This window comes from Sphaerodactylus townsendi, linkage group LG02 (genome assembly GCF_021028975.2).
Source record: "Sphaerodactylus townsendi isolate TG3544 linkage group LG02, MPM_Stown_v2.3, whole genome shotgun sequence".
Taxonomy (NCBI): Eukaryota; Metazoa; Chordata; class Lepidosauria; order Squamata; family Sphaerodactylidae; genus Sphaerodactylus; species Sphaerodactylus townsendi.
In genome coordinates, this window is record NC_059426.1 from 118,472,405 (window position 1) to 118,492,030 (window position 19,626).

Here is a 19,626-nt window from a genome sequence, read left to right on the forward strand (position 1 = left end):
ATGGAAGTGTGGGAATTACCAAGGAAGGCCATGGTTTCTGGTGTGAACAGTAACTGAATGAATCCTAACCCTTGGTGTAGAATTCTACTCCTTTCCCCAAAAGAAAATCCCTGAAATGATTTTCTGCATGTAGAGTCATATCAGAACAAGATACATGACTGCAGTGGATTCCACACAGCATATTTAGGGGAAACGAGTTCATTTATAACGATTGCAACTAGTTATAAATATGCCATATGGAATTCACTTCCATCCACTCGTTTTTACTGAGCAGCGCCGAGCTTACACCTGACCAGCCTCCAACTGAGTCAGGCTTCAACCCAGGGCCAAAGACTCATTGAAGAAACGTATTTGACATCTCCTTTCTGGTATGCAACATCCTAGGCTTTCACATAAATTACTTGTCAGTATTTCCTCTGCAAGAATCAACTAAAAAGTTGATTACTGTGTGAATGGGCGGGTTTTTTTAAGTGTACACGTTGTATGAAGTCATCACAAATATTTTCAGCATAACTTTTAGCATCAACGCCAGTCCCCACCACGAAAGTTGCAGGGCCAATTAACATTTTGCTCGCATCTTGCGTTCCGGGGGGGGGGGAGATCCCCTCCCTGCCTAAACGAAATATTTTGATTTTCCTGAGGATGAACTGAGAGACAACGTCAGGTTGCCGCATCTGCGTTTTTTAAAAGTCTGGAATGTATGCTTAAGAGCCTCTGGACAGCGTAAAATGTGCGTTTGCAACGCCGGGCACCAACGTCCTGCTCAGCACTCGCTCTCCTCAGTACAAGAGACAGCTCCTCTTGAGGGAAAGGGAGGAGCTTCACTGCCACTGAGCGGACCGAGGCTAGAGGACGGCTGATTGAGCCGCTCTAGGCATCCGGGAGGCACCTGCTCGTCGTCTTTCCCTTGGAAAATGGCGGACGAAGAGGCGTACCTGACGGTGTCCGGGGAGCGCATCGCGTTGCAGCGCCGCCACTACAGCGCCTCCTGCCGGGAGTTCCTGGTGCGCTGCCCGCGGCTGCAGCTGCGGTCGGTCAGCGCCGTCACTTGCTCGGTGTGGCTGGTGGCCTACGGGCTCTTCGTCCTCTGCCAGGTAGCGAAGAGGCCTCCGAGGTCCGCCGCCCTTCCCGGTCTCGCTCTTCTCTAACTCGCGTGCTCATCATGCTTTCAAAGGGGGTCCCTCGCGGGTTCCGCTAGCCGTCGGGAAAGGGGCCCCTAAGCTAAGGGCTCCTGCCACTGCAGGGGGTCCACCGAATGTTGCAGCCCAATGTTTACCCCAACTAAGCACCTCCTCCCAATTTGTGCCGGCCATCATCATGCTTGTGCCTAGTCGGCTGTAAGCTCTATTAAATTCAGCAGGGCTTAATTCTGGGGAAGAGAACATAAAAGGAGCTCTGCTGGATCAACCAAGTGGCCAACCAGGTGCACTGAAAGGCAAACAGTCAGGGCACAGATGCTACTTTCCAGCCTCACTGTTCAGACGACTGCTGCTTCTGTGGTAGGAGGTTCCCTTCCATCACCATGTTTAGTAGCCACTGATGGACCTCTCTTCCTTTTAAATCCATTTGTATTTGTGGCCATCGCTATCTGAGAAACAAATTATTCTTTTTATCTATTCTACCATCTTCATTGGGTGCACCAGAGTTCTAGCATTATGGGAGTTAACAGTACAGTGACAAAGGGAGAGAAAATTATCTGTATCCACTTTCTTCAACCCTTGCACAATTTTATGAACTAACATATGCTTTGCCAAAGTAAAGTACCTGTAGATCAAGGTCTGAGATTTGCCCAGTCTTCCTCTACTCCCTATTCCAAAGTGGAGAAGGTAGAGTTTTTAAGATTTGTCAGTTAAAATAAAAGAATCTTTGCTATAACCTCTGTACAAAAAAGTGGTAAAATAATAGAATAAATAATAGAATAAAACAAGGTGATACTTGGGGGTAAGTGAAACCTACTTTCAGGTCATCATGCACAGGATCTTGTTATATTTCAAGTGTTGGTAGAGTATTCTGTCCTATTTAACGGAGGAGAATATTGAAGGTCAAAGAGAGTAAATCCCAAACGATATACTTTATTTAAACCTACATTCCCAAAATGCTGGAAACAAGTTTTGCAGGAAATTCTTTTTCAGGCTGCAACTTTGTGGGGGAGGGGGAGAGAATTTGCTGGCGGAGATCTTAGTGTTTTTCTAGTCATGCCTTCTCACTTCATCAGTTGGTTAATGAAGTTATAAAAATATTATGTGAGGAAGATTTTAAGTTAAGCAAAAACCCTACAGAAGGAAGCAGTAAATGGGGGGGGGGGGGAGTCCCTTTTGGAAATATGAAAAACCAAAGAAGCCTGTATCTTCTTTAGGTGCCAAACTATTTTATGTGCCAAACTATTTAATGTCCTTTTTTAAATTCTGCTCTGCACATTCCCTGAAATGCCTGCATTATCTATTGCTATCAGTTTAGATCAGGGGTAGGGAACCTGCGGCTCTCCAGATGTTTAGGAACTACAATTCCCATCAGCCCCTACCAGCATGGCCAATTGGCCATGCTGACAGAGGCTGATGGGAATTGCAGTTCCTGAACATCTGGAGAGCCGCAGGTTCCCTACCCCTGGTTTAGATGCCACTTTGTATTGTTAGAGAGTCCATGTTCCATTATTAAGTGAATATATTTACAGTATATTTCTCCACTACTCATTGTTTTACATTTCTAAATGATTTCCCATTCCACCATATCTATTTTCATAGTGAGTTAAGGCATGGAATTTTTTCTGCAGTTGCAGACTGAATAGTTTCATTCCATGTAACTAGTGTTTCAGTTCTTCAAGTAATGGGATAGAACAGTGACGTGGGTATAGATTTGGGAGGGGGAAGTTCAGGGGGCGGGGCAACTTCCCACCCACTCCTGGGGGTGGGCCATGCCTCCACCTCAGTACTTATAAAAGCAGCTCTTCGAGGCCAGGGATGGCAGACTGCCCTGCCCTGCCCTGCCCCCCCCTGCCCTGCCCCGCCCCCCCCCAACTGGGCTCCCAGCTGGCAGCCCACAGTCCTTCTGCCCTCTCTTCTGGGCAAAGGCGTAGCTAGGGAAAATGGAGCCTAGTGCAAAATCTGAGTCCCCCCCATCCCCCCACACACAATGGTCGGCCACTGTGATGCTGGAATCCACGCCCAAACAGCATTACTGTCAATGGTATTTAAACTGGGGAGCCCAGATTCTCCTTTTAAATCCACCTTAAAGGGAGAATCTGGGGTCCCCAGTTAAAACAACATTGAAAGTGATGCTGTTTTGGGGTAGATTATTCCCCACCCTGAAACAGCATCACTTTCAATGTTTACACTGGGGACCTCAGATTCTCCCTTTAAATCCATGCCGAAGAAGATGGATTTAAAAGGAGAATCTGGGGAAATTTGTGAGGTACCTGCTGTCAGGGGTGTAATTGTTAGAAGCACCAAACTTTCAGGGTATCTTTAGGAGACTCTCCTGATGATACCACCCAAGGTTGGTGAAGTTTGGTTCAGGGGTCCAAAGTTATGGACCCCATCTTCTATTAGCTCCCATTAGAAACAATGGGGTATGGGGCACCCCCTTTGGAAGTCCATAACTTTGGACCCCCTGAACCAAACCTCACCAAACCTGGGTGGTATCATCAGGAGAGTCTCCCAACAAATCCCTGAAATTCTGGTGCTGTTAGCCTAAAAACTGCACCCCCTGCAGTCCAAAAACTGAAAAAAACATTTAAAAAATACAAAAACCCCAGAAACGGGGGCAGAGCTTCAGACATGTAATGGGGGGATTGAGCCCGAGAAACCCCCCTCCCTTACTTAAGTCCTTGGGATAGAAACAGAATACTAGTTGCAATATTTGGTCTTAAATATCTTGCTTTGTTGCCGTTACAGAACAGTGTGGTGCTCTCTGCTGCTATATTTGTCACACTGATTGGCCTGCTTGTGTATCTGCACTTTGTGAAGATTGACCAGGAGTCCCTGCTAATCGTTGGCTCACTTGGAATACAGATGACTTCATCCTATGCTTCTGGCAAAGAGAGTACAACTTTTATAGAGATAAACCAGGTAAAAGATGTGGTCATCAATGAAGCCATCTACATGGTAAGCTGCTCTTGTGTTTGGTGTCACTACTCATTCAGAATTTCATCTCTTTGCTTTCTATATTCCTCTTCAGCAAGCACAAGAGGGCAGACTTATTTGTCCAAAAGGGACTATTTATCATATGTCCAGAAGGGACTAAGACTTGCATAGAGGAACCTCAAATGACATAGTGTCCAGTGGTGTTCTGATAACGACAGATTAGGCTAATTTTTATCCCATCTTCAGAAATGAGAGGACTCTGAGGGCCTCTCCAGCAGAGCTGCTTGGGACGCAGAAGTTGATTGTGAGGTGGGGATTAAACTTTAGGATTACTGAAGAGACAAACTTCTTTACTCCATTCTCTTCCAGATTAGGAAATCTCCATGATGGCACTAATTTTGCTGACCAGTCAAGAATACAGCTATATCCTGGAAATGCATCAATAGCCATCCAAGAAAGAGGATGTGGTACCCTGTTGCTGAGCACTTTTGGGGTCAAGAGGGGGGAACAAAGAAGTGAGGGATAATGGAAAAGGTTACCTGATCTTCATGTGGCTAATAATGAGGATAATAAGGAGACTATTCAGGCTATAGCAGTGGTGGCGAACCTGTGGCACTCCAGATGTTCATGGACTACAATTCCCATCACCCCCTGCCAGCATGGCCAATTGGAGTGCCACATCCATCTGGAGTGCCACAAGTTCGCCACCACGGGGCTATAGTGTTGTTGCAGTTCCTAGTACTACTTGCCAGATCCTAAAGACAACCTACTGGAAAAACTAGTATGGGATTGTGTGTTCTGTTTTGGTGACTGAAGGATGTTTTGAAGGACTGTTACACTCTAAGATGGAAGTGCTGTGGCTGTACAGGGAGCACAAACCTTGATGGCAACTAGGTCCCAAGTTCTATCTCTGTTTTTTTTCTGTCATCAAGTTACAGCTGATGTATGGTGACCTCATAGGGTTTTCAAGGCAAGCGGTGTCCAAGGACTTTGCCATTGCCTACCTCTGTGAAGCAGCTGAGGCTTCTTGGTCTCCCATCTGTGTACTAACTAGGGCTGACCTTGCTTCGCTTCTGATATCTGATAAGATCAGGTCAGCTTGGGCTATCCAGGTCAGAGCTCAGTCTCTGTTTCCCCTATTTAAAAATATCTCAAAGTAGCAGGTGTTGGCAAAGATTATTTTCTGCCAGAGAGTATGGAGAGCCCCTGCCAATCAGAATAGACCATATTGATCTAGGTAGACCAATGGACTGGCTTGATGTTAAGAAACGATGTATGTTCATATTTTGCACTGCCGTTTGAATGTTGTTGTGATCATACTGACAAGAATAGGTACCTCTGATGTCAAGCTTTTATTTATTGTTTTAAATGATAGATTCAGTGCTCTTCCTGACAAATTTCTCATTGTTGTATTTGTGTGCTTTTCATTTTTGTAGCAAAAGGTTATCTATTATCTATGCATACTTCTTCGGGACCCTGTAGAACCTCATGTAGTTTCTGAGGTAGTTCCACTATTTCAGGTGAGTCAAAATCTAGGCATCTTAATTTTTCTTGCTTAGAAGCATGCATTATGTTTTCCTTGTTGGGATGTCACTTGAAGTCAATCTGTTTGTTTCTGATATTTCTTCACTGGGGAAAGTGCACAGCTGTGTTATAATAAATGCAGCAAGCATTTTGAATGAGATTTATTAATAATTAAAAGATCCAAATAATTACAGATCCAAAAAAGAGGAGAAAAAAATCACACAAAATAAATTTAACAAAGGACTCCCGATTTCACCTGTTCTGAATATTAATGTGTTAACTGGATATTAAGGGAAAAAATTACAGTAAGTGTTGTTCCCCCCCCCCCCCCCCCCCCCGGCAGTCTTTAAGCTGTGGCTGAACCAACACTTGTCTGGGATGCTCTAGGCTGGTCCTGCATTGAGCAGAGGGTTGGACTTGATGACCTGCATGGCCCCTTCCAACTCTGTTATTCTATATGAAGATATTACCACTTGCTCTGTAATAACATATATAAAATTAGTTCTAAATTGTTACTACTGATACATTTCACACTCTTCTCTTTTTAATCTTATTTTTGATCTTCTATTCCTCAAATCCAGTCAAATCCAGAAGTCATCAATTCATTTTTTTGTATTACCTAAAAAGGCTATCAGGGGTTTTCAATATCCAAAAATTTAAATAATTTTTTTCCTCTAATCAACAGAGTGAACTTAGCCAGTTCTGACTTTACAAACCATTCTTCTACTGCTGGTATATATGAAGCTTTCCATTTTTGTGCGTATAATATTCTTGCTGCTACTATCATATCTAAAAACAAAGTTCCATATTTCCAGTTATCTGTCCATAAACATAGCAAACATATGTTGCATCATGCACAGTCTGTTCTCTGGCTTTTCCCTGTGGCCTCTTTCTTTCACAATTCTAGGCAGTGTTGTAGAGTACTGCTTCCTTACTGATCTAGTTATCAACCCAGAGCCCAGTAACATCCCTGTTCCTTAGACTGAAATTTACTGACTTGCAGTAGTAGCATCTTCAGCACAGCAGTGACATGCTCAGTTGAGCATGGATTGACTGCTGAACTTTCTGGATAGTTGGTTTTGCACAGGTAGGTGGGGCAGTAACCCTTGTCACCCTTTGGTGCATTTAAGCCCTCGTTTTTCTCAGTTATGTCACCTCTAAAGAATACAATTTACCACCCCACTGAGCCTATTAACACTTCTAAAATCACGTACTTGCTTTTATATGAAACTCCCAATGGTCCCTTTCATAAAGACAGGTTCCAAGTGGACTTTAGACTTCTAAAGTGCTCAAAAGTCATTAGAACACCACTGCAAAGGACAGGATGGGGGGAGTAGAAATTAAATACAGATTTTTTTATTGTCTTAATTTTTGTTCTAAGCAGTAGCAGAAGGCACAAAGAATGGTGCTCATTCCACAGAAATAATGTTGATGAAGGTATTATTTCATAGAATCATAGAGGTGGAAGGGGTCATAGAGGCTATCTTCTGCTCAATGCAGGATCAACTTAGAGCATCCCTGATAAGTGTTCATCATGCTGCTGCTTGAAGACTGCTAGTGAGAGGCACTCACCAACTCCATAGGCATCCAATTCCATTGCTGATCTTATTGCAAACTTTCCCCCCTACTATCCACCTATAATTTGTACCCATTATTGTGAGTCCTATTCTCTCCAGACAACAGGAACAGCTCCTTCTCCTCCTCTAAGTGGTAGTCTTTCAAATACTTTAAGAGAGCAGTCATGGCCCCCCTCAGCTTCCTCCGTGCCAGATGAACATTCCCAACTCCCTCAGCCTTTCCTCATAGGACTTGGTCTCCTGGCCTCTGATCATTCTGTTCCTTTATGTTCATATCCTTTTTGAAGTGAGGCCTCCAGTATGTCACAGAGTACTGCAGGTGTGGCCTGACCAAAGCAATGTAAAGGTGGACTATGACATATTGCAATGTGGATGTTATGCCACTGTTGATACATGCCAAAACTGTATTAGCCTTTTTTGGCATGGAATCACTGACTGCTTATCTTCATCTTACAGTCCACCCCAACCTCAAGATTTTGTTCACATGCACTGCTACCCATAAGTGTATCCCCCATCCAGTATGTGTGCTTCTCATTTTTGTTATTCAGATGTAGAACTCTGCATTTGTTCTTGTTGAATTGCATCTTGTTCACATCTGCCCACTTTTTCAATGTGTTCCGATCTCGTTGGATTCTATCTCTGTCTTCTGGTGTGTTTGCTGCTCCTCCCAATCTGGTGTCATCTTTATTTAATGAGCAGCACCTTCAGTCCCTCATCCAGATCATTTATTAAAAACATTGAAAGGTACTGGGCCCAGAACCAAGCCCTGTAGCACCTTACTGGATACCTCCCTCTACAATTAGATGAAATTTATTTTGTGGTTTGCCATGTCAAGTTCAGTTGAGACTTTAAAACTTTACTCTTTGGTTATTTTTCAAAATTTTGCTATTTCTGCAGCTGTGAAAAAACAGCTGTTTTATTGTCTGGGTTGTGCATTGGGATAAGAATACTTTAGATAAATAGACCTACAGGATTCTAACAGAACTCCCATAGCAGCGTACAAACACCAAATGTTGACTATAGACGGAAGGATCATAGGACAGACTGAGAAATTTGTAAATAGCCATAAAAAGAATGATTTTATGAAAATGTATGACTGTACTGATAGGTTTTGTTTATTGATTTTTTGGTAATATGTATATTTCATATTATATAAATGTTTAAGATGGTTACATAAACATTCGGTAACATATTTTATTTCATTAAAACATAAACTAATTAAAAAAACCAAGCTCAATAGCCACTATGAACAGAAACTCAATAGATTTCAGAAGAAATCAGAAGCTCAATCTAAAGAAGGGAGAGCGGGAGAGCGGTGGCCAGGGACTAGGCTGGAGTAGTGTCTGTGTCACCTCCAAAGGGTTTTAGGCAGCATAGGAAGGGGAAAAAACAGAAAAACTCCCAGCCACATAAAAAATCCCATAGGGAAGACATGTTTTGGTGGTGTAAGTTGGTTGCCAGTGTAGGGGGTGTTTCCAGCCTGAAAGTACACTTTCTGGAATACTCCCCACAATGCCGGTACAGGCATTTGTGGCAGAGGCTCACCAGTGCGGGGGCCACCTTCTAGATTCAGCTGCATGGCAACCCAACACTGACGTAAGTGGCCCAACTCTGACTTCCATGCCACTTTGCACTGCACAGTGGACATGGATGGCAGCCTAGGGCTCCCTCAACTTCCAATGCAGCTTCAGCATCCCCCTTAGATTGCACAGTAAAACATGTGTGGAGGAAATTATTGAGATAAGGAGTAACGGTTTAGATGGCTCTGTCTGTAGTTACTGCTCAGCTCATCTTTGGAAGCCTCCAGAGCAAGGCCTCTGATGATGGTATGAGGAAATAAATACATAGGGGGAAAGATGGTCTTTCAAGTAAACTGGTTCCAGGCTTTTAAAGGCACACACATCATAACATAGGGCTGTTCACATTATTATTTGCATCTATAATTTTTAAATATTTTTTTAAAAAATAAAATTTTCTCTAGAAAATGCAAATTATGAAAAAGTGAAGTGAGACACATCATAAATAGAGATGCAAGAACATTGCAATGTATTTGACAGTTTTGGACTTGAACAAAGGAATTAGGTTTATGACCCAACTCAAATTACAACAGTCATGTGGTAATCTTAAGCTTGACAATACTTCCAGTCCCAGGGCTGTTAAAATGTTCTTTTGTGCTCCTAGGAGGAAAAATGGGGACTTGTCTCATACTGCAGGATATAAAATACCATGAAAGTATTCAGCTGATTGTAGGAATGGTTCATGTACGATTCATCACTTTTCTGTGATGACTTCCTAAATCAGAATTGTCATCCATAAAAAACCTAAAGCAATGACTAAAAATCTTTCTGTGCACACTGTTTGATAGATGGTTAGCTGCACACAATATATTTAAAGTACACAGTGTTGATATACAGGGGAGGGAAGGGGGGCTGTGGCTTCGTAATGGAGCATTTGCTTGGCATGCTGGAGGTTCAGGTCCAGTCGCCAGCATCTCCAACTAAAAGGCTCATGTGGGTAGAGCGTAGGTGTCAAACTCGCGGCCCTCCAGATGTTATGGACTACAGTTCCCATCATGATGGGAACTGTAGTCTATAACATCTGGAGGGCTGCGAGTTTGACACCTGTGGGGTAGAGGATGTGAAGGACCTCTGCCTGAGACCCTGGAGAACCGCTTCCAGACAATACTGACCTTGCTGGACTGATGGTCTGATTCAATGTAAGGCAGCTTTATGTGTGTTCTAAACACACAGTTACTGGATTTAGAAGGTTGTCGCTTTGTTTAGGGTTGCATTGATATTTGCTTCATCAGTGACTAAATTGGTTAGCATGCTTTATGAAAAGGTTAATGGTTCTTTTAGTCACTGGACAGTTAAGTGACATGAATGCTATAGGCAGTTGTAGTGCAGAAGGTCAGTGGCCATAGAGTGTGTACAGTACTAATGCTGAAATTACCAAGCCCAAAATAAGTATTTTTGAAACTTGTAATGTTTGGTTGCATCATGAGTTAAGCACCGTTTCCTTTAGACTTGCTTTCCCTAACTTGGAAATGTTCAGCAAGGAGCCCTACTGTAGATAACCTAGTTTTCTAGTGTGTCACTGTACTGTGTAGAGATATCAGGTGCCTCAGAAACTCCATATCCTAATTCTTTTGGGATCCAGGACACTGTCATGCACATTCTTAGCAGCTTTTCAAGTGCTAGAGCAGTGGTTCTCAACCTTCCCAATTCCACGACCCTTTAATACAGTTCCTCATGTTGTGGTGACCCCCAGCCCTAACATTTATTCATTTTACAGATGGAGAACACTGATGCAGAGAGTCTTAGGCGGCCCCTGTGAAAGGGTCGTTTGACCCCCAAAGGGGTCCCGACCCACAGGTTGAGAACCACTGTGCTAGAGTGAGACAGAAACCTCAAAGAGAGGCATCCTGGTAACAGGTGGGAATGACTTTGGACTGTTTAATACGTTATTTTTTTCTTGAGCCCAAATACCACATTTCAGAGCTCCATCATGGGTTTCTAAAGGTTGTAGGTCAGCTCAGGAAAAAATTAGCTATTTCCAGTTTGTATTACCCAGTTCTCAATCAAGCTGCATGGAATTTGTTCATTAGTGATACACCATCCAGTTTTTTCTTTTCAAGTAATTTGATGAACCATTTCCATCCTTTGAGATAATTTCTTGTTGCATTGTTCCTGTTTGTGTAAAGTATCCACACTCTGCCTTTCTTCTACAAAATACAACGTTCATCAACTATCTGAGTCTTTCTTGTCTTTACAGAGCTCCAAGCCACGCCTAGATTGTCTTGTGGAAGTGTACAGAAGTTGCCAAGAAATCTTGGAGCAAAACAAGAAATCTTGATATTGACCTGTAACATGAAATCTTTATCAAGGTAGCCACATTGCCAAGATTTTTTTTTAAATATGCAGGATGGCAAACATTAACATGAACTTGAATGTGTGGATAACTTGATGGAAATGGATTCTAATGGACCAGAGAACTGAAAATTGCAATTGTGCTTTGGGCAAGGACTGAACATACTGTCTTGGAGAAACATTGGGAAAAATTCTAAACCAGAAACCAGACTCCATCTATTCTTGGTCAACATGATGTTGGAAGAAACTCAAGAATAACTTTCTTTTCTGTTAAAAATTAACTCTGCCTGAGTGAATGGAAATCTACAAGGAAAGTTCAGCAGAAAGGGATGAGTATTACATAACATCTTGCTCCTCTTCCTAGTGGAAGTAGATGAAAGAAGAGAAGCTGGCAGCAGCATTAAACTGTTTTCTGAGGGCTGAACATTGTTTCATGGAACCTGCTTATGTCTATCTGATACACCTATCACATATGCAGGCTTGTCATTAGGATTCTGTCATTGTTATTGTGTGATCAAAATGCTAGATTCTCGGGTTTCTTTCAGAAATAGTTGTACTTTTATCAGTATTTACCTGGTTTACAATTAGTATAGATCCCTTCTCTCCCTGGATCACTAAAAAATACAAATCACCGAGAAGTGCACAGTGAGTCATTCTCAAGTCTTAACCCCTAATGCACCACACAGGAATCTGCTTTTGGAAATGGGACTTCAGAAGTGATATGGCAGGGGATGGGTGGGGGTTACCTTTGCAAGAAAACCCACACCATTCTCTCACAGTTCATAGATATGCCGTTTGCACTGTGGATTGGTAAACTGTAAAATGGTAAAACTCATTCAGTGATTTATGTTGAATTTCTATACTGTCACCCTAAGCAGAATGACTCCTTCCTAAATCCATTGAAGGTGATGCAGTTAGAAGAATGTAACTTTAAAGTATATGCTTTAAATCTTGTAATTAAAAAAAAACACCCTCATCTATATATCTAACAGCCAACAACTAGTCTCTGTTCTGATGGTTACAATCTGAGAGACTATCCAAATTTGCAGAAAAATCTTAGTTTAAAGAAAAAGCTAATTTTTGGGATACCTACCCCTAGTTAATAGAGATGTCCATACATGCACAAATGTTACCCTCCCCCCACAACCCTGCCAGAATTCGAATGGCATTTTGGGTTTTTGTAGCAGTTTCAAATGATGAATGAAAATGGGCAACGTGGTAGCCTCGGAAAAAGTTAAGGCAGGTAGCCAGTGGAGGGGGTAAAGTGGAGGTAGATTTTCCCTCCTCTGCAAGCCCTCAGAAGTTCCCTTTTTAATATTTTAAAAATTATATCAAATCTACTTTTCCCCTCTCATTCAAAGCTATTCCAAACAAAAGAAATTCTAGATAGTGTTTGAGATGTGTTTGAGATTCTAGACAGTGTTTGAGAAGTGAGAGAGGTCCACACTTGTGGGGTAGCCATCAAAGATATCTCTTTAGTGCTTTCATAATACAAGCAAAGGTGGTCTGTGATAGGTATGTAAGACTTTGTAGTAGATCAAAGCAAAAAAAATTGAATTTTGTCCAGAACTCACCAGTGCAAATGCTGTACCACTGGTATAAATTTGCTTTTCACTTTAATCCCATGTTAATGGGTGCTTCACCATGTTCTGCATCAGCTGAGCACCAGATCAAAAACAGAGTAGAACTTAGTGCCATGTGCACACTATGATTATAAACCTCTGTATAGCCTCATTGAACAGGAGTAGGAGAAAGAGAAATCAGATGAAACTCTTCAGGGAAGATCCCACAAAGGGAAAACTAGGAGTAGGGCAGGTTTGTGAGCAATTGATTCCCCAAAAGTCACAACATCTCAAGGCCACTGGCAGACCTAATACAGCAATAGGGCATGATATCATCTTCTGTTCTCTAGGTGAAGTCACAAGTGCAGACTTAGTGGCATACAGTCATTTGTTGCAATGTAACAAATAGTGGTTTGATGACAGACTGCAATCATCAGTCTGCTGATCCAGCACAAAATATTAGCTGTTCTTTAAATCTTTATTTCTAATTTTCAGGAGAGCTAGCTCATCAAGACACATTTTTTAAATTTTCTCTGGGCTTTAGTTCTTTCAGTATTCTTCAGCTTCTTTGCTTATTGTGTTAATTATGCTCCTTAATCAATGTTGAAACCACCTGTTTATAGCACAGTTGCTGAGAAACAAATTTGATATAGAATTTCTTATGGAAAGAATACAAAGAAACAAAGTTTTCTCTGCTTTGCTATAAGACATAAGTTTATTATCTTTTTTTGCAGCCTTTCATATACAAGACTAGTATGTACAAGATTTTGTTAGTCAGTCTGCTCCTGCTGCACCTAATGTCCTGTTAGGGCCAGAGAGCTGGTCAGAATAAAATTAAGTAATCTCTGCTACAGTAGAATCTCACAAAGAAGTCAGGGAAATTAACATAATTTCTGAATTCAAACTATAAATAGGTATGTGGTTGCATGACAGCCAATGTGGACCAATGGGGAGAGACTTGGACTTGGGTCTGGAAATCATGTTTCAAGTTTGTGTTCAACAAGCAAGTTAATGTAACTCTGCCTTGGTTCCTCAGTTATATGATAAGAACAATTTTGAATTATTTCATAGAGGAACGGATAGGGCAAGCATGATTATAAAAAAATGGAAAGTTCTTTTAATTTGCAACTTGCTGTTATCAAAAGAAATGCATTCCCTAATGTGGCTGCTATTTGAATGGCTTTGGTGTTTCTTTAAAGTGGGAGCAACATAGACGAGAGTGTTGGAAATGCATCCTTAGTACAAATGGTTTAACTGCCTGAAATTTCCAACTATCTAATCCTAAAGTAAATTATTTTGAAATTGATGTGATGAACTTTTGTGTATCTGAAAGTAAATAGAGCATAGGCAATTGACTAATTATGTTCTTGGCTTTCAAGAACTACCTTGGTAGCTTAAAGACAATACATTATCACATACCTTTATCTTTCAAAGCAACATTTGTACTAGTAACAGTAGTCAGCACATGCAGAAATAAATACAATATAGTAGCTAGAACATTACAAAGATATTTTCAAAACATGCACCTATGATTAGGACTACTGAATGAGGAGACCCAGGTTCAAATTCCCACTGAGCCATGCAGCATACTTGCAGTGCCATTCTAAGAAAAACTACACCCTTCTCAGTCCACTGTAGTCAATGACTTTAAAAGGGCATAACTCTGCTTAGAATGAAACTAAGAGAGACCTTGGCAACACACTCTTAATAGCAAGAGCTTGGGAACAGTCCTTTACGTACAGTAGATAACACAGGGTACAGAATCTCTGTTACGTACAACATTTAGGGATATTCTCTAACAGTCATTCAAGTATTTGTTAAATCTCTCAAATCACTTGCTTATTTAAATTTTAGAAAATTCAGTTAAAACATGGCATGAATTCTCCTATTGCTACCCTGTTTTACATAATCTTGATTCAGTCAATAGGCTGTGGATGTTTTTGGCAAAACAGTTTTTTCCCCATCTGTGTTATAGTATCTGGCTATGTAGAATCATTCAGTTCAAGCGGAGTCCCCCCCTCAGATTGCCATCACCTGGTTTATGACCATTTGTGGTGGTGGAAAGTGACATTTAACGGCAGCTAGCGTATGATGATTCCATAGGGTTTTTCAAGGCAAGAGACATTCAGAAGTGATTTACCATTGACTGCCCCTGCATTGTGACCCTATACTTCCTTAATGGGCTCCCATCCAAGCACCAACTAAGACTGATCTTAGTTAGCTTCTGAGATTTGAGAAGAGTGGGCTAGCCTTAGCTATTCAGGTCAGGGTTACGTTATGTTTGTTTTTTTCCAAATTTATATCCTGCCCTATTCCGGCAGTTAGCATTCCTAAAACTCCCCACCACATATAGCATTTCCCAATATTCTCTAGGAAAAACATTCCACAGATTTCCTATTGCTTCATATCTGGTCAATAGTGGATGGGATGAATAATTGTTTTTGCACATCTTTGGGATACCCATTAAATGGTTTTAAAACTGTCTGATTTTATCTTGAGTAATCCAAGTCTATGCATGCTTCTTTGGAAGTTAGCCCACTGAGTTTATTAGGACTTTCTCCAAGGAGGCATGCATAGGACTATTTTTTTCTTTTAGTTAAACATAAACAGTTACTTCAGCAACAGGATTTGACTTCAAGATCCATAATTCTCCTTATAACTCATCTTTCCAGTGTGTCATTAAGATCTTAATTCTCTCAGAAAACAACACTACATGCTTCTTAAGTAGTTTGTTAAGGGCAAAATTATATGTTACATAGAACATGAGTCTGGCACTACAAATGATACACCCCATGCTGAATTCTCCATAATTTACAGAATCATCCTGCTTTGTGATATGATGACATAATTGATTACTCCCATTCTGCACTGTATCACTTTCATCACAGGGGGCACCCTAAAATGGCATTGGTTGTTATGCCACTGTCACAGTATTACAGTGATAACTTATCCCATCCTAATATCCTCTAATAGACAAAAAGGTAAATAGCTGCACTGGTCCATATAATCCCAAAACAGGACACCTATGCATTCTGTTCAGCATCAGAGAGACATTTGATCAACTACTGGTTATTGCATTTCAATTGGATGGCTGCGTTTTTGCTTCTGGTTCCCAGCAGGCCAAAGTCCTAAACTATTATTAACCATACTGTGTGCACTCTATAGTTGACAAAGCCTACTACATATAATACTGTTCAAGAAACTGTAAGATCCTAACCAGCTATGTTTTTATTCCCACATTTCTTTTTATACTTTAAGCATCCAGTCTGATTAAAAATTCTGGAAAACTCAAAATCTGCATAGTGTGGTATTGTTTTTAATAGTCTTGTTAAAAGGTATTATGAATCTTTTGTTTTTGGATACTATTACCCTCTATAACTTTAAAATTCTTTTAGGGAGTACCAGCTGTTCAGATAGGTACCTCTATCGGTTTATTTTGGCAACACTTGACATGGGAACTTGTTAAAATTCTTTTTACTGCAAACTACCTAATGCTTCAGTAAACAGGATGACCAATAAACCCAGTATTCTCCAGGAACCAGAGATGCAATTGACCACACAATCTCAGTCCCTTCACAGACTGTCAACTTCTATGAGGAAGTCAGTAGTACCACGTTAATGAAGCATAGCCAATCAGGGACAACTAGACCAGTAATATATAACACTCAATAAAAAGTGTGAATATTGGATTATATAAAACCTCTTCCTCTTACCTCTTCGAAAAAAATATTTTCCTTACAGGTGAACTGTGAGATTAAATGCTCCTTGCACCTTGAATACATTTGGTAAGGTTAGCTTAGAGGGCCATTGCATTAAAGAGTGGCAGCAAACCTACCACTAAGAGGGCCATGCAGAGTGCTTCAAGTATTTGCTGCAAGGAATATACTTTGTGCATGGAAGAGGAAGTTAGCATATAGAAAAGAATAAGCATGTGCCATCCCACTCAAAACATTCGAAGAATGAGATGAAGTCTCTTTGTTCATGCTTGGTTAAATGCTGGCCCTTGGAAGATAAAGGGACAGATACAAGGAAACATTTATATAACCAAAAGCTAAAATCACAGGGAGAACTGAGCTTGAGCTTTGAGAATCAATAGTATAGATCAGGATTCCTCAGTGTGGAACCAAAGTGTTCAGAAAGTGGGTGGAGTCTTTGTAAGGCTAGGCTTGTTAGTATATACAGTGGCGCCAGCAGCCATTGGAGGATCAGGAGTACTAGTCAGCACTGTACTTCCATTCCCCATCCAGACTTTCCTTTTTCTTACCCTTTCTCTTTCTCCATTCCTTCCCTTGGCCTTCACTCAGGCCTCTTTCACACATGCAGAATAATGCACTTTCAATCCACTTTGCAGCTGGATTTTACTGTGCAGAGTACCAAAATCCACTTGCAAACAAGTGGATTGAAAGTGCATTGTTCTGCATGTACAGAAAGGGCCTTAGTTTCTGTTATTCCTCTGCAGTGTGAGGAGGGAGGTATTATGTTTGGCTTCGCCTCCTGTGACAACCATTTTGAGGTAGTCTCACCATCCCCTCTCAGCATTCCAGCTCAAATTGGTTGCCCCACCCCACCCCCTGCTCTACAGGGTTCATAATGCTGAACTAGCATATTCACCTCCTTCAGGATTATCCATTGATGTGATAATCACAGCAAACTGTAAAGAAGTCGACTGGCAACTCCTCCTTTGCCCTAAACATCAAGATAACAGACCACATAAAATTGCTTTGTGAACCTGGAATCCCTGTATTAAACTATTTCCTTCTTGTCCCTATGTTTCTATGCAGACAACTAAATATTAATCTTGTGAAAAGCTGGTCTTCAAGCTGAGGAATTCCCACAACCTAGCAATTTCCTAATCCCAAACTCTTTTTTAAAAATAACAGTCTTCATGACAAGTTTTTTCCATTCTTCTGAGTGCTAAATATTATGCTTGTGAAAAATAAGTACAAAAGCCTTTGTAATCTCTCTTTAAAAATGCCAGTATATTAGTCCTTGATTAATATATTGATTACAATTCCTCACTAAATTGTATGCAATCTCTGAATCAGGCTGCTTGACACTTGTAATACTGCCTGCAATTATGTGATCAGTATATTATTACAGGATGTTCAAAGCACCATTCTGCTAATAATGCCCTTTACTATTATGAGAAATATAGTATAATTTCATTTACCCTGTTTAGTAGAGATGGAGGAAAGCACCAAAATGTTTAGAAAAATCAAAAGCACTGATAAATAGGAATTTTGTTTTCATAGGAATTATCTGAGAAATGCAAAGGATAAGATCAAGGCATGAACGCTCAAAATCAGTTCTTTTCCTGGAGAGTTTGCTGTCAAAAGCAGAAAAGGACCAACACAGGAACAAATAAATTACTGGCTGAGATAGGTAAGTAACATTACTAAGGATATTGATGGAGTCAGGTTATTTTATAAGTCTAGCACAGATTCTAACAGTAGGCACTGTGGTATGAGATGAGGCATAATATTAAAAAGACAAGCAGTTATAGACAACAGCTATGTAAACTAATATATAAGAGACTATGAATTTAACAACTTCAGTGCAATCAAGGGGGAATCTGTGAAGCCATTCACGGAGGAAGAGATTGGGGCCATGACTGGGTAGAGGCTGGAGCAAATCAGATCTTAAGATGGAAAGAAGGCAAAACAAAAAAATGTAGAAGATGGGCATGATCTAGTCAAAATAGGTTAAAAAAAACCCCAAGACACTTATCTTGTCATGTGCTGAACAAATCTTTAGGAATGTTGCACTTTACAAAGGAGGTAGATCTGTAGTCTGCCTGATCACAGGCACGTTAGTAGTAACATGACAGTACAGTAAAATGATTCACAGTGTGGCAAAGGCACCTGAACACTGGCCTTACAGCAGCGTTGGCCCCTTAGTGGTCCGTGCCACAGAAGGAAAGAAATAGCTGCTTTCAATGTCTATGCACTTCTTAGTAGATGATGTACTCCGTGTTGAATTGAGGCTTGGAACAGGAGGGTATGGAGTTGATGAACGATAGTTAATATAACTGGCGATGAGGAGTGTCACTTCAGCAATCTGCTCGAGGGGTGAGGAAGACAAGGAAAAGGAAGACATTCCAATAGCATTCATTTTACTAGACCTACTGTAAGATAATTCTTAAGGCAAAGATATAAATGGGTCAGATGAATAGGCTCATGTAGTCCAGTGTTATCATTCCCAAGTGTCACCCGTCTTTCAGAAACTCCACCTTTCCCTCCTTTACTATCTGAGATGCTAGGGCCTGAGACAAAGGATTTATTGTATATGCACTTTACTAATATGCCTTTCCACTGAGCTGTGGGACCCACCCACAACACTCTCTCCTACTCTAAGCATGAATGATTTACATACTGCTTGTATTCTGGATATTTTGGGAAATGTTTGATGAAGAACAGGTTGCTTATCTGTGACTGATGGACTGGTCATCTGCAGCCAGACCAATGAGCTATGCATCTGCAGGGAGCGGTGGCTTATAATGCTCCAGAGCAAAGTGTTTAGATGTAAAATCTCCCTCTCCCCAAAGAATCTGAGCACTATCACACGTGCCCAAATGGAAGCTGCAGCTTTCCATCCAATTCTTTCAAAAATAACTTTCAATTAAGAGTTTATTCCTGTTGTGGGAAGGATGATGGTGCATAGATTGCAGTGCTTTCCATGAGTCTGCCCAGCTCCCTGCCCTTCTGCTGTGGCTACTGTTGCTCTCCCTTTGGCCTCAGAGTGGGAATGAACCTAAACTGGGCCTTTCAGGTCTCCATGGCAGCATGGTTTTTCTTTCTTCAGAATTGACCAGCCTTCCTCCGTCTGGGTATTTCCCCATTTTATCCTGTCCCTTGTTGCTAGTCTTCCCCACCCCCCCAATGTCCTCCAGCAGGGGAAGATGATGTTGCATTCCACTGCCCATGCCATCCTTGGGCTCTCACTCTCCCACCTCCCTGCTTTTTAGTGATTCCTCCCCAGTATATTATGTTGAGCTCTGGCATATTACTTCCCCACA

The 19,626-nt window shown here is 41.1% G+C and overlaps 2 protein-coding genes across 5 annotated transcripts in view; one reads left to right on the top strand and one right to left on the bottom strand.

Moving 5' to 3' along the window:
- The first annotated feature begins 912 nt into the window (after positions 1-912).
- Positions 913-15,905, top strand: PIGH (phosphatidylinositol glycan anchor biosynthesis class H). 2 transcript variants are annotated; one of them, XM_048484004.1, is made up of 4 exons: positions 913-1,094; positions 3,891-4,100; positions 5,516-5,599; positions 10,955-15,905. In XM_048484004.1, exons 1-4 carry the CDS (start codon positions 915-917, stop codon positions 11,033-11,035), a joined length of 555 nt encoding a protein of 184 aa, XP_048339961.1. In that variant the 5' UTR covers positions 913-914; the 3' UTR covers positions 11,036-15,905. The 2 variants fall into 2 exon arrangements, with proteins under 2 accessions (XP_048339961.1, XP_048339962.1); XM_048484005.1 differs by having other exon boundaries at positions 3,891-4,064.
- Positions 13,298-19,626, bottom strand: part of PLEKHH1 (pleckstrin homology, MyTH4 and FERM domain containing H1) — a 69,161-nt gene continuing 62,832 nt past the window's right edge. For all 3 annotated transcript variants that reach the window (XM_048484001.1, XM_048484000.1, XM_048484003.1), the window contains one exon: positions 13,298-18,668. In XM_048484001.1, coding sequence (XP_048339958.1) covers positions 18,486-18,668 — 183 coding nt within the window. In that variant the 3' untranslated portion in view covers positions 13,298-18,485. The remainder of the gene's footprint in view (positions 18,669-19,626) is intronic.